The sequence below is a fragment of the Sturnira hondurensis genome, unplaced genomic scaffold (genome assembly GCF_014824575.4).
Source record: "Sturnira hondurensis isolate 20B ecotype Veracruz unplaced genomic scaffold, ASM1482457v3 Scaffold0001395, whole genome shotgun sequence".
NCBI lineage: Eukaryota > Metazoa > Chordata > Mammalia > Chiroptera > Phyllostomidae > Sturnira > Sturnira hondurensis.
Genome location: NW_028074026.1, coordinates 25,087 through 40,861, shown reverse-complemented (window position 1 = coordinate 40,861; position 15,775 = coordinate 25,087). Strand labels below are relative to the sequence as shown.

Below are 15,775 nucleotides of genomic sequence, written 5' to 3'. Positions count from 1 at the left end.
AAGAAGGAAGAGGACCACCAAAGGAAAATAATTAAGACAATAAAATGGCAATAAATACCTACCTGTCAATAACCACTTTAAATGTAAATAGCTTAAATGTTCCAATCAAAAGACATCAGGTAGTAGAATGGATAAGAAAACAAGACCCATATACATGCTGTCTATAAGCGACCCACTTCAAAACAAAATATACACACAGAATAAAACAAAGGGATGGAAAAAGATATTTCATTCAAACTGAAATAAAAAAAGCTAGGGTAACAATACTTATATCAGACAAAATGGACTTTAAAACTAAGGCTATAATAAGGGACAAAGAAGGACACTACATAATGATAAAGAGAGCACAAGAGGATAAAACCCTTGTAAACATTAAATACACCTAAAATAGGCCCTGGCTGGTGTAGCTCAGGGGATTGAGCATGGGCCTGCAAACCACACGATCGCGGTTTGATTCCCAGTCAGGGCACATGCCTGGGTTGCAGACCAGTTCCCAGCAGGGGACTCACAAGAGGCAACCATACATTGATATTTCTCTCATTCTCTCCTTCCCTTCCCCTCTAAAGATAAATAAAAAAAATATTTAAAAAAATAAATAAATACACCTAATATAGGAACATTTAAATATATACAGCAAATCTTGAAGGACATAAAGGGAGAAAACAGCAGTAAAACAGTAATAGAGGATTTCAACACCCCATTGACATCAATGGATAGATCTTTCAGATGGAAATCAACAAGGAAACAGAGGCTTTAAACAATAGATTAGATGGCTTTAATTGATATATCCACAGTATTTCATCCCAAAGCAGCATAATATACATTCTTTTGAAGTGCACTTGGAACAATTTCTGGGACAGACCACATATTAAAACACAAAACAAGTCTTAATAAATTTAAGATGACTGGAATTATATCAAGCTTATTCTCTGACCATAATGCTATGAAACTATAAATCAATCACAAGAAAATCACTGAAAAGCACATAAGGACATGGAGGCAAAACATGTTACTAAACAGTAAGTGTGTTAACAATGATATCAAAGAAGAAACCAAGATACCTTGAACCAAATGAAAATGAGAACACACCCCCAAATCTATGCATCACAGAGAACAAACCCAGTCCTAAAAGAGAAATTCATAGCATTACAGGCTTACATCAAGAAGAAAGAAAAATCTTAAATAAATAATGTAACCTTACAAGTGAAGGAATTAGAAAAAGAACAAGAAACAAAGCCCAAAATGAATAGAATAAAGGAAATAATAAAGATTTGAGCGAAATAAATGATATAGACACTTAAAAATACAAAAGATCAATTAAATCAAGAGCTGGTTCTTTGAAAAGATAAACAAGATTGATGAACCTTTACCCAGACTCATCAAGAAAAAAGAAAGAATGAGGACCCCAATAAATAAAATCAGAAATAAAAGAGTAACGATAGAAATAACAGAAATAAAGAGGATTGTAAGAAAATATTATGAACAACTAATTGCAAAAATATTGGACAATATAGGCAAAATGGACAATTTATAGAAACATGTAATCTTCCAAAACTCAATCAGGAACAATCAGAAAACCTGAATAGACCAGCAACAGCTAATGAAATTGTAGCAATAATAATAATAATAAAACTTCCAGAAAACAAAAGTCCTGAATCAGATGGCTTCATGGGTGAATTTTACAAAACAGTCAAAGAAGAACTAACGCCTATACTCTTCAAACTAGTCCAAAAAATTCAAGAAGGTGGAAGACTTCTATGCAATTTTTATGAGGCTAGCATTACTTTAGTTTCAAAACCAGATAAAGACACTACAGAGAAGGAACATTATAGGTCAACATCTGTTATAAACATAGATGCTAAGATCCTTAACAAAGTATTAGCAAATCAGATCCAGGAATACTTTAATAAGATATATTAATAAACTATGGTGTCTTTTACAATTCCATACAAATGTAATGATTTTTTGGTTCTATTTCCTTAAAATCTCCCATTGGAATTTTGATGGGGATTGCACTAAATCTATATATAGCTTTGGGTAACATGGTCATTTTAACTATGTTGATTCTTCTAATCCATGCACATAGATTATCTTCCCATTTCTTTGTCTTCAATTTCTTTTAATAATATTTTGTATTTTTCAGTTTATAGGTCTTTCACATTCTTTGTTAAGTTTATTCCTAAGTATTTTATTTTTTTGTTACACTTGCATAACAAATTATTTTTTCTATTTCTTTTTATAAAATTTCATTGTTAGTATATACGAATGCAGTGGATTTTTGTATACTGATTTTGTATCCTGAAAATTTACTGTATTTGTTTATTGTCTCTAATAGTTTTTTAGTGGAATCTAAGATTTTCTATATAAAGAATCATGTTGTCTGCAAAAAGTGACAATTTTACTTCTTCATTCTCAATTTCAATGCCTTTTATTTATTTTTCTTTCCTGATTGTTCTGGTTAAGACCAAAGTTATTCAACATAGTACTGGAAGTCCTCCTTTAATTTCTAAAAGAGTTTTTTAGCATTTGCTTATTTCTTCATTAAATAGTCAATAGAATTTTCTAGTTGAATGATCTGGGCCTGGGCTTTTCTTTGTGTAAATTTTAAAGTCTTTTTACTTGCCATATGTCTGTTCATATTTTCCTTTCTTCTTGAATCAATTTTACTTTGTCTCTCTAGGAATCTTTCCATTTCATGTATGTTGTTTAATGTGTTTACAGAGTTATTAATTTATAGTTCTCTTAATATGATTAAAAATGGTACTCACTACACATTTTTATTATCTTTTTTCCTTTTCATTAATTGTTTGGGGTGACACTGGTTAACAAAATTATATAGGTTTCAGGTGCACAATTCTATAACACATCATATGTATACTGTGTTGTGTGTTCACCACCCCAAGTCAAGACTCCATTCATCACCATTTATCCCTCCTATACCCTTACATTTTCTCTCTTTCTCTCTCTCTCTCTCTCTCTCACACACACACACCCCTCAGTTTCTGTAGCTAAAAATCTTATCAATTTTTTATCATTTCAAACCAATTTTTGGTTTCATCAATTTTACCTATTGTTTTCACAGTTTCTAGCTCAGTATTTTCCACTGTAATATTTATTGTTTGATTCCCTTAAGCTTGGTTTAGGTTTGTTTTTTTCTCCTTTTTCTAGTTGGCTAAATTGGAAACTTAGGTCATTGATTTTAAGTCTTTCTTTTCTTCAAATATACTCATCCAAAAATATAAATTTCCCTCTAATTACTTGTTCAGCTGTATCCCATAAGTTTTTAGTATATTTTTCCTTTTGTTTATTTTTTTTAATTCAAAAGCTCCTTTTTGCTTTTTCTTTTACCCATGAATGATTTAAAAGAATGTTGTTCAATTGTCAAATGTCTGGGGTTTTCATTTACTTTTAAGGGTTGTCAGAAGTTAAAAGAATTGCATTATAGAAAAAGCACAGGCTTTTATCAGAGTCTCAGATTAGTTTTAGTCAAGCTACTTTAGGGTCATGAATTTCAATTTTTTAATTGAAAAATGAGATAATAATACTAATTTATATAGGCTGCTTTGAGGATTAATGGGCACTGAGCATAGCCCCTCACACACCATATAGTTCTAAGAGACAATGGCCATTACTGTCTCTCTTCCCAATGAAACTTGCAGAATATTTCCCATCAATTCGAAACTGAAGAAGAACCTTAATATTATTGTTCTACTTTGGTAATATATTTTTTCCGTTTTTAACTTCAGAAAATATAAGCCATTTTTAAGTTCAATCCATGTTATGTAAAGAAAGAAAATACAAAGAACAGTACCTTCTAGCTGGAAAGCTTCTTTGACTGTCAAAGGAACCCCAAGAAAGGGCCATTTCTTTTCCAGGCTGGCATCATCTTCCTGCTTCTCTGCAAGTTTTTTATCTACTGCATGGGCTTCCTTCTTAGCTTCCTCAAACCTAAAAAAAAAAATGAAACAGCTACAGAAAGCTGTGGACCCTAATTAGAAAGATACCTTCTAAGAAGAACTACTACAGGTGGTTAACTGGGCTCAGATTTTAAAAACAGAGCCTAGCAGCCATTTCTAGATGGGACGCTCACGCAAATTGACAGAGAAACCTGCACTGAACTACCTGCCTCCGCACTGAACTGTTTTAGTGCACTGAGTTCTTCCATCTGAGCCAGCCTTTACAGAGAAGTTTCTGAATTCTATTTCAACCAAGAGAACAGAGGCTTTCCCCATAATCGGAGCTTTGCATCTACATCCCAATCAGCATATTAATTGACTAATCAGAGAGGCTCTATTCTGACCAGTCAGGATAGTGCTTTTTGGAGCAATCAAACCATGAGGCCTTGGTCCTCATCTGCATGAGGATGGACTAATCAGAGTCCAGGAGTGGGGGCTTATTATATAAGTCACCTCTCCACTGGCTCTTGAAGCACACTTTTCCTTTCCACTCAAGACTGAAGGCTGTGTTTCATTTGCTACAGTTGAAACACCAAAGATAAAACACTGAATATGTCTCAGCAGAGTAGAACACAATAGCCCAGAGCAAAAGAGCAGAGTGGAGCAAACCAGCCTGGACTGGATTAGACCACACCACAGAACACCAGAATAGACTAGAGCAGAGCACAGCTATGTAGCCAGAGAGGTGCTTAACCCCAGGGCCAACTAGCCCCAGGGCTGCCTCATAACCATGCTTTCCTGCTTCATGATTGTACTGTAATACTATCAAGCTATTTTACAGCTGTGATGTTCTCACAGTCAAACTATATCACAACTGTGCTGTTAGCACTGAATAACGTTTTCTTGTTCATTGTACCCCAAACTGGGGACTTCTGCCAGTGTTTAATTTGTGTCACCAACCACCAGTTAATAAAGCATGTAAAGCAGCCATCTACCCAAATTATTAAAAGAACAAGGATTGACATGTTAAAATAAATATACTTGTCAAAATACTTAAAAAGATAACCCTTTGAGCCAATAATTCTGCTTTTAGAAATTCATCTAAAGTACAATGATGGAACATACTGACAAAATACAAACAGAAAGATGGTCAGTGAATCACTATGTGTATTAGAAAAAATGTGAAACTAATCCATCACCAAATAAATTATTATAGATATCTGTTATGAAAAATTGTATAGTCAACAATAATGATGTGTTCTAAAAGTTTTTATTGTTTTTTGGAAATTCTTATAATGTAAACTCTTTAATTTAAAAGAGGTTACAATATGCATATATTATAGGAATTCCATAAACATACAATTAAATTAATATGCCTAAAACAACACATGTAAGTGTATGTGGTACTACAATCACTAAATTACATGGTCCCAGTAGAATTTCTCAGTATCTCAAACAGTAATTCTTCAAAATAAGAATTTTAAATCCTCTAAATAAACTGTCATGTGATATAAAAATGTAACTTTAATAAAGAATATTTAGCCTCACTTAGGTAGTAATGATGTTTATTAATTACTTCAACAAATATTCAAAGTAGTCAAACAAAAATATATGATAAGGTCCATGCCTTTATTTTTTTAAGTTTTTTAAAAAGATATTTATTTATTTATTTTAGAAGGGAAGGGAGGGAGAAAGAGAGGTAGAGAAACTTCAACATATGGCTGCCTCTCGTGCACTCCCTACTGGGGACCTGGCCTGCAACGTAGGCATGTGCCCTGACTGGAAATTGAACTGGCAACCCTTTGGTTTGTAGGCCTGTGCTCAATCCACTGACCCACACCATCAGGGCTAAAGTCTATGCCTTTAAAATGAACAATACTTCTGGAGCTATCCTTCCCTACTTTTGTGATCTATACCAATTCTCTTACCTTGCTGGATTTCAGTCACCTCAATTGTAAATTTGGGACATCTACCTAGCAGGGAGGTTGTAAAGATGTAGTTAGAAAATTGATGCAAATACAGTCGGGGTCTATACAGAAAGAAGAATTTATCACTGCCAGGTATATTAGACAATATTCCAAAAAAGGAAGAAACATAAGTTCCACAGTGTGCCACAATAATTATGATGATGATGATGGATGGTAATGATGATTGATATGTGATAGGCACTGCTTTAAACATTGCATAATTGGTCAATCTTAACAATCATGTGAGGTAGGTACAATTATTATACACAATTCACACATGAAGAAAGTTGGGATCTGGGATTCTAAGAATTGTGCCCAGGATTACACATCTAATAAATGACAAAACCATGATTTTATATCAAGGTTTAGTTGGTTCTACAGCCTAGGAACACAGACTCTAGACGTGAGGTGTCCAATACAGTAGCTATAAGCCGTTTGTTTCTACTATTTGAAAATTGACTAGTACAATGTCAAAATTATATTTTTGACATAGTTAAAGAACATAAATTATTAAAATTAATTGAACTTGATTCTTTTTATTTTTCAAAATTTGACTAATAGAATATTCAAAATTATATGTGTAACTCATTTTATTTTTATTGCACAGTACTGGTCTACAGCAAGAGTACATAAATTTGTATAGCAGCCCTTTTATTTACTGTGTGTTCTTATGAGTGTTATTTAACCTTTCTATATTTCAGTTTCCACATATAATTAATGAAACTAATAGGCCCTGGCAGGTGTGGGTCAGTGGATTGAGCACCAGCCTGTGAACAAAAGGGCTGCTTGTTCGATTCCCAGTCAGGGCATATGCCTGGGTTGCACACCAGGTCCCGGGTGGGGGGCTCACAAGAGGCAACCATGCACTGATGTTTCTCTCCCTCTCTTTCTCCTTCTCTTCTGCTCTCTCTAAAAAATAAATTAATAAAATCTTTTTAAAAATCCTATAGGAGTACATAGGCTGGAAAATTTCAGATATTCCACACAGCAATATCACTGACATGTCCCTCAGTGGAAGGGAAATAAAGGAAAGAATAAATAAATGGAACAACATAAAATTAAAATGCTTCTGCAGTGCTAAAGAAAACATCAGCAAAATGAAAAAAAAAACCCTGTAGGAAAACATATTTGCCAATGATACTCAGACAAAAATTTGATCTCCAAAATATATAAAGAACTCCACTCCAAGAAGACAAACAATCCAATTAAAAAATGGGCAAAGGAGCTGAACAGATACTTCTCCAAGGAGGACATACAGAGGGCCCAGAGACATAAGAAAGGATGCTCAGCATCACTAGCCATCAAGAGATGCAAATTAAAACCACAATGAGATACTACTTCACACCAGTCAGAATGGCCATCATAAACAAATCAACGAAGAACAAGTGCTAGCAAGGTTGTGGAGAAAAGGGCACCATAGTGTACAGTTGGTGGGAATGCAGACTGGTGCAGCTACTGTGGAAAACAGAATGGAATTTCCTCAAAAAACTAAAGATGGAATCCCATTGCTGAGTCACCAATTCAAAAGAACCTATGCACCCCAAGGTTCATAACCACACACACAACTTATAATAGCCACGTGTTGGAAGCAGTCTAAGTGCCTATCAGTAAACGAGTGGACAAAAATACTATGGTACATATACATAATGGAATACTATGCAGCAGAAAGAAAGGAGCTCCTACCCCTCATGACAGCATGGATGGAACCGGAAAACATTCTGCTATGTGAAATAAGACATGTGGTGAGGGACAAATACCATATGATCTTACCTACAAGTGGAACCTAATCAACGAAACAAACATGTGATCAAAATAGAACCAGAGACATGGATATAAAGAACAAACTGACAGTAACCAGAGGGGAGTGTGGAGGGATACAACAGGGCAAGGGAAGAGAAAGATCAAGTCAAGGAACATATATAAAGGACCCATAGACAAAGACAACGGCGGGGAGGAGGAATGAATGTGGAAGGTGTTGGTGGGTAGGGCAGGGGAGAGGATATAACTCACTGGTAAAGATACATATATAGTCAATTCAGAATACTCTAGTAATATAATGTTGGTGTGTAAATCACTTAAATCTGGTATAAGTTTAAAAGGCCAATGTGTTAAAAATAACTATAGCTAAAATGATTTCTATTTTATGTATATTATAAAAGGTTATAAATTGAGACATGAAAAACATAAAATGTGGCCCTGGCTGGTGTGGCTCAGTGGATTGAGTGCCAGCCTGAGAACCAGAGTGTCAGTGGTTTGATTCCCAGTCAGGGCACATGCCCAGGTTGTGGGCCAGGTCACCTGTAGGGGGTGTGCGAAAGGCAACCACACATTGACGTTTCTCTCTTTCTTTATCTCCCTCCCTTCCTCTGTCTCTAAATATAAATAAATAAAATCTTAAAAAAAAACAAAATAAGGAAGGGGTAAGGAGAGGATAAGTTATGTATGTGATAAAAAATACCAACTTAATATAGACTGTTACAACTACAAGATGTTTTATATAAGCCTCATGGTAACCATGAAGCAAAAACCTATATGGTACATAAACAAAAGATACATGGAAAGGAAAGCAAACATACCACTAAAGAATATTATCATATAATAAAGGAAGGTGGCAAGAGGAGGAGAAACAAAGGAAATACAAAAGAGTTATATAAAATTAACAAATTGGAAATAATAAATCCTTAACTATGTACAATTACTAATATCATCAAGTTCTCCTGACAGTCAACAAAATCTGTCAAGAAAATCAAAGGATTAGGGTTTCAGCAGACTAAGTCAAAGCCAAATTTCCCCAATCAGAGAGCTCACAGAAAATCAGCAACATAAAATTTAGGAAATAGGCCATAAGCCTCTGTAACAGAAAAAAGCAATGAGAAGAATTGCAGCAGGTATTTCTTCAACACTGAAGTTGGGGGATAGTCTTTGGAAAGGAGTGGAGAAGGTGGAACCCAGGGTTACACCCAGGTGTCTTGCTTGTGTGACTGAGCAGAAGAACAGGTTTGGGAAGAAGTTAATAAAGTGGTAAACATTTTCTGATCAGCCAATCAAGAATAGAAAGAGAAAGCTAGGAACCAGCAGATTTAGAGATTATAACTATATTTACTTCATAGCTATATGACTTTAATCACTGAACTGCCTCAATTTAGTGTCAAGCAAACAGGGGGATAGCAGTACAGTAGATCTGTGTATAATCATGAGGCTAGTTCCATTTATTGCACTCCTGTTTTAACAACAACCATAACAATAAAAATAGCTAACATTGAGTGACTGACGTAAGGGTCTGCACTGTGTGCTTTACATATATTTTTTATTTTTATGTCAATATTGTAATTCTAAACACAATATAAACATAATTTGGGCACAAGAAAGCCCTTTTAGTGCACTTTAAAGGAGGCAAGAAAAAACACTGATGTTAAACATAGCACAAACTTCATAAAATTATTTCTGAATATACACCTTAGAGGCATCCACGTCTTCTCTTTCCAAATCTTCAATCCCTTGACAGCTACTACCCTGCCCCACTTCCCCCAGCTACCAACTAGGAGCCTCTTCAGTCTCCTGTTTGTATGCCTACCCATCATTTTCAAACAGAACAGCAATTTAATTCTCTCTCAGATTTTTATTATAATATCTTCACACAGGGAAGCAAGTTCTACAACATAAGACCTTCCTTGTTAAGACTCATACTCTTTAAACTACAATAGAAAAATAAAAGCAATACATTTTTCTTGTATTTCCTTTTCTCTCTCACATGTTTAAAGGTATACTCTGTCAATAGATTAACCACCAGGGAAATATCTCCAGGATGAGGCGCTGCTAAGTGTTGGAGGATGGGACCAGTGTAGAGCTAGTTCATAGAAAGGGGAAAGGCACAAGAGAGAACTCCTGGAACATAAAGACTCTCTGTACTTCCGTTCTGTGACCTTTAGCATGAGATGCCTATACATTTGGATCATGGCTCTGTCACATACTATCTGTGACACAATTTTCACATCTGTAACATAGGAAATGTAATACCTTTTCAAAAAGATTTTGAAATGATTAAATAAGAAAATATGTAAAAAGTAACTATAAAGCACAATCTATTTTATGTAGTGTTTGTATTTCATAAAATATTTTAAATGTTTGTAATTTCATAATACTGGTTATTTTTTATTTTATTTACATATACAGTAACTGTCTATGTGAAGTGATAATATTTTTTAATTTTTGCAATGATATAAACTTTCATTTAAAAATAATCGGCTTAAGTTAAAATAAGTGATTCAATCATAATAAGTATGTTAATTAACAATAGAGTTGCTGTGCAAACACGAAAAGAATCTTAAAGATGCCATATGAATGATCGAGATTTGAAGAAATGCAACTATATCATAGTATGATAAGAATTGTGCTATGTATGATGCCATAGAAAAACAAATCTAAGTTTTGTCCTTTTAATTCCTCACAACTATCTTGAAGAGGTTATTTGGTAATTGAGACATAGAAATCACATATATAATGTATTTTTATTTTAAAAAATATTTATTGACTTATTTGAGAGGGGGAGAAAGGGAGGGAGAGGAACATCAATGTAAGAGAGAAACATCCATCTGCTGGGCACATGCTCTGACTGGGAATTGAACCAGCAACCTTTTATTTTGCAGAACGAAACCCAATGAAGCGATCCACACCAGTCAGAGCTGCAATAACTTTAAAATTAACATCTACCCTACCAAATTGACATTGGAAAGTCTGTAGTAATGGAGGGTTATCTTGTTGGAGTTGCTACCCCAAACCCACTATTTCAATAAGCATTATGAGGTTCAGGCCTTGCTTGTTCTGGATGTTCAATGTGTAAAAATCAGTGAAATGTATTCCTTGCCATCAAAGATCTTAAAGTGAATGGTGGGTGGGAGGATGCAGACACAGAAACATAAAAGCTCAACAAAGGGCAGGAAGTGCTGAATTATAAACTAGGGCAGGTCCCAGTGTGAAACCAAAAGAAGGACAAAGAAGAAGAATCCAAGATATATGGCAAGATGTCATGGCCACAGAAACAGAACAAAAATCATGACAGTAAAAATGCTCACCTGTACTTGACAATTCCATTTATCAGTGGGTTGACATCCATGATTCTGTTGATATAAGCCTGAATAACATCTATGCATTTCACCTGCAAAATACAGTAATTTATTTTAACAGGTGTTTATTTAAAGAACAATTTATCCATTCAACAAGTACTGAACAAAAGCATCCTGTGTGCATTAATCACTTTTATTTAGGACATCTTCAATGAATTATCTAGTGCCATAGAAAAACAAATGGAGGCCAAAAATGTCTACTTTGAAGCTAAAAAACATCAGAAATATACTAGTATCAGTAGGCTCTGAACAATGAATATGGATAAAAGACGTAAACTCTCCTCTAAGTAAATAGAAATTGGAGTCCTGAGATATTATGTATATATACTAAACTAGTAAATATTTTTCTAAAAAAGAAATATTTCTAGTATTATGATGGGTATCATTTTATAGTAATACCCTGAAACTTAACATCATACATCATCTTTGAAAAATCTAGGAGTTGAGAAGTACATTAAGGCATAGTTTTCAGATTAAAAAAATAAAGGATACCAAGTTAAATTTTAATTTCACACAAATAGCAAATAATTTTTAGTACAAGTAGGTCCTAATATTGCACGGTGATAATTGTACTAAAAATCATTTATTGTTTACCTGAAATTAAAATTAACCTGGGCGTTCTGTATACTTTTTTGCTAAACCTGGCAACCATAGGCCAGGGGGTTTAGCTTAGGAATGTGAGGAGGGGTAGCACAAGTAAAACACCTGGGGGGCAGATTACTGTTTACTTATCACATATAATCATAGTTTTAATGATTCTTATACATGGGACAATAAGCATTAGGAAATTAAAAAGCAAAGTAGAACTTCCAAATGAAGAGGAAAATAAGAAAATGAAAGGAAACTAAGATCAAGCCAGAAAAAGGAAAGGGAAAACAGAAAGCAAGCATAATAAATTGTAAACATTATATCAAATGGAAAGAATTAAACAAATTATATCATAATAAATGAAGATTGAGTTCCTCTATCAGAGGGCAGAGACATCAAATTTGGTTTAAAAACAAAGCTCAGCCCTGACTAACCACTGTGGCTCAGTGGGTTGGCAGTTGTTCCACCAACTGAAAACTACCCAGTTTGATTCTGGGTCAGGGCACATGCCTGGGTTGAGGGTTCAGACCCTGGTTGGTGCGTGTACAAGAGGCAACTGATCAATGTTTCTTTCTCACATTAATATTTCTCTCCCTCTCTTTCTTCCTCCCTTCCCCTCTCTCTAAAAACGAGTAAATAAAATCTTTAAAAAAGCAAACAAAGCTCAGTTCAGCTATACATTGTTTATAAGATATTCACCCGGTACAAAGAGACAATGAAAGTTAAAAGTAAAAGAATGAGCAAAGATATATTAGGTAAATATAAACAACAAGAAAGCACAGGTGGTGCCATTAATATCATATAAAGCAAATTTCAAGACTGAAATATGAAATGATACAATCCATTAAGATATAACAGTCATATACTTTTTTTGTATTAAAACGGCAGGCAAATATAGAGAGCATAAATTCCTAAGACTGTAAAGAGAATTTGACCATGAATATAAGTATAGTAACATATAGTACAGCTTTTTCAGAAATTGACAAATTAAGTAGTCAAAAAGATGGTTATATCCAGGAAATTAATAATACAGCCAATATGTTCAAGTACATATAGAGAACTTCTATTCCATCAAGAAGAAATACTCTTGCCCTGGCTGGTGTGGCTCAGTGGATTGAGCGAGGGCCTGCGAACCAGACGATCTCGGTTTGATTCCCAGTTAGGGCACATGCCTGGGTTGCAGGCCAGTTCCCACCAGGGGACTCACGAGAGGCAACGATACATTGATATTTCTCTCCTTCTCTCCTTTCTTTCCCCTCTAAAGATAAATAAATAAAATCTTAAAAAAAGAAGAAATACTCTTTTTATTCATGAATGATGAACAGAATATGATAATGTATTTAGTCACAAAGAAAATCTTAAATCACAAAAGGCAGTAGTGGTTTATATCAATTAGGCCAATCACCATAATCCAGGAATACTAGAAAACCAAAGTAAGAAAAAGACAATTTTAAGAAGGCTTAACTATTTCAAAAAAAACAGTTTTCCATATAACCAATGAGTCTAAGAAGTAAACAAAAAATTAAAAATTATCCAGATGGTCACAAAAAGGGGAACATTTCTTTTATTGTTGACACTAATACAGATGTCCCCATTTTCCCCCTTTGCTCATCTCCACCAATCTCCCACCCTTCCTTCTGTGAGACCATCACCACACTGTTGTCTGTGTCTATGTGTTATGCATATAGGTTATTTGGCTGATCCCTTCCCCTTTTTCATCCACTCCCACCTCCCCTCTGACAGCTGTGAGTCTGTTCCATGTGTCCATGCCTCTATTTCTATTTTGTTTGTCAGTTTATTTTGTTCATTAGATTCCATATAAGTGAGAGTATATGGTATTTGTCTTTCTGACTGGCTTATTTCACTTAGTATAATAATATCCAGGTCCATCCATGCTGTTGCAAAAGGTAAGATTTCTTCCTTTTTGTAGCTGTGTAGTATTCCATTGTGTAAATTTCCCATTGCCTTTTTATTCACTCATGTACTTACTAATAGCACTTGGGCTGTTTCCAGATCTTGGGTATTGTAATAACATTGCTATGAACAGTGGGATGCACAGATTCTGTCAAATTGGTGTTTCAGGATTCTTAGGCGATGTTTCCAGAAGTGGGAATGCTGGGTCAAAAGGAAGTTCCACTTTTTGCCTTTATAGTCAATTGATATTTGACAAAGCTGGAAGACTATACAATGGAGTAAAGATAGTCTCTTCTGTAAATGATGGTGCTAAAATTGGACAGATACATGCAAAAAATGGAACCAGACCATGAACTTATACCACATACAGGGATAAACTCAAAATAGATAAAAGACTTTAATGTAAGCCATGAAACCATAAAAATCCTAGACAAAAATCTAGGTAGTAAAATCTCAGACATCTCTCATCGCAAAATTTTTGCTTATATGTTTCCTAGGGCAAGGGAAATAAAGAAAAATATAAACAAATGGACTACTTCAAACTAAAAAAGCTTCTGCACAGGAAAAGAAACCATCAACAGCCCTAGCTGGTGTGACTCAATGGATTGAGTGCCAGCCTGTGAACCAAAGGGTCCCCAGTTTGATTCTCAGTCAGGGCAAATGTCTGGGTTGTGGGGCAGCTCCTCAGTTGGGGACATGTAAGAGGCAGACACACATTGATGTTTCTCTCCCTCTCTTTCTCCCTCCCTTCCCCTCTCTCTAAAAGTAAATAATTAAAATCTTTTTAAAAATCAACAAAGTAATGGGGGGGGTGGGCTGGGATGAGAGTAAAAGACAGAAAACTGTACTTGAACAATAATTAAATTAAAAAAATTAAAAATCAACAAAATAAAAAGGGAACCTGCTGTAAGTGGTTAATTTCTAAAATATATAAAGAACTTATATAACTCACCACCAGGAAAGGCAAACAAGCCTATGAATAAATACTTCATACAGATGACCAATAGACAAATGAAATAATTCTCAACATCACCAATCATCAAACAGGTGCAAACTAAAACAACAAAGAGATATCACCTCACACCTGCCAAAATGGCTACTATCAATAAATCAACCAAAAACAAGTGCTGGTGAGGATATGGGGAAAAGGGAACCCTCACACACTTTTTGTGAGAAGGCAGATTGATGCAGGTGCTATGGAAAACAGAATAGAATTTTCTAAAACAAAAAAGAGAAACATTTCTTTTTTTAAAGTATATTTTATTGATTATACTATTACAGTTGTCCCAATTTTTCCCCTTTGCCCCTCTCTGCCCAGTATCCCCCTTCCCTCCAGCTTTCCCCCCATTAATTCCTGTCCATGGGTTGTACATATAAGTTCTTTGGCCTCTCCATTTTCTATACTGTTCTTAACCTCCCTCTGCCTATTTTGTACCTACCACTTATGCTTCTTAGTCCCTCTACCTTTTCCCCCATTCTCCTCTACCCCACTGATAACTCTCCATGTGATCTCCACTTCTATGATTCTGTTCCTATTCTAGCTGTTTGCTTAGTTTGTTTTTGTTCTTATGAAAACCTGTAGAATACAGCTAAAGCTGTTCTAAATGTTTTTCCCATAAAAATAAAAAGACAAGCTACTCCTAGACAAGATGGAGGCATAGGTAGACACACTGTGTCTCCTTGCACAACCAAAATAAGGATAACAAAATTTAGAAACAATATAACAATAACTACTGACAGAAAATTGAACTGTATGGAAGTCAGACAGCCAAGGAGTTAAAACAGACGCACTCATCCAGACTGGATGAGCCCACAAGCGAGGCACTGCATGCAAGGTGGCTGGATGACCAGGCAGTCCCACATTTGTGCACAGGTAAACCAGAAGAAACTGGGGAACGAGACAGACTGCACAACCCAGGGTCCCAGCGCCAGGAAATAAAGCCTCAAAACAACCAATTGAAAATACCTGTGGGGGTTGAGGTTCAGGGAGAGACTCCCAGCTTCACAGAAGAGTTTGTTGGAGAGACCCACAGGGTCCTAGAATGTACACAAGCCCACCCACACAGGAATCACCACCAGAAAGGCCCAGTTTGCTTGGGGGAAGTGGCAGAGGGGACAGAGAGCTGAGCAAGGGCCATTGTTTCCTCTTTGATCCTGCCCCCACACATAACAGGCATGACAAGACCCCCCAAAAATGGCCCAAATGGAAGAGTAGATCAAGCTCCACAGCAAATACAACTAAGTAACCAAGAGATTGCCAACCTATCAAATGCACAGTTCAAAGCAC

General features: G+C 35.3%; 1 protein-coding gene across 1 annotated transcript in view; it reads right to left on the bottom strand.

Moving 5' to 3' along the window:
- Window positions 1–15,775, bottom strand: part of FAAH2 (fatty acid amide hydrolase 2) — a 45,784-nt gene that overhangs the window by 22,221 nt on the left and 7,788 nt on the right. Inside the window, exons 2-3 of the mRNA XM_037027993.1 lie at window positions 10,936–11,018; window positions 3,812–3,948 (exon numbers count right to left, since the gene is read on the bottom strand). Of these exons, the coding sequence (XP_036883888.1) occupies window positions 3,812–3,948; window positions 10,936–11,018 (220 nt within the window). The remainder of the gene's footprint in view (window positions 1–3,811; window positions 3,949–10,935; window positions 11,019–15,775) is intronic.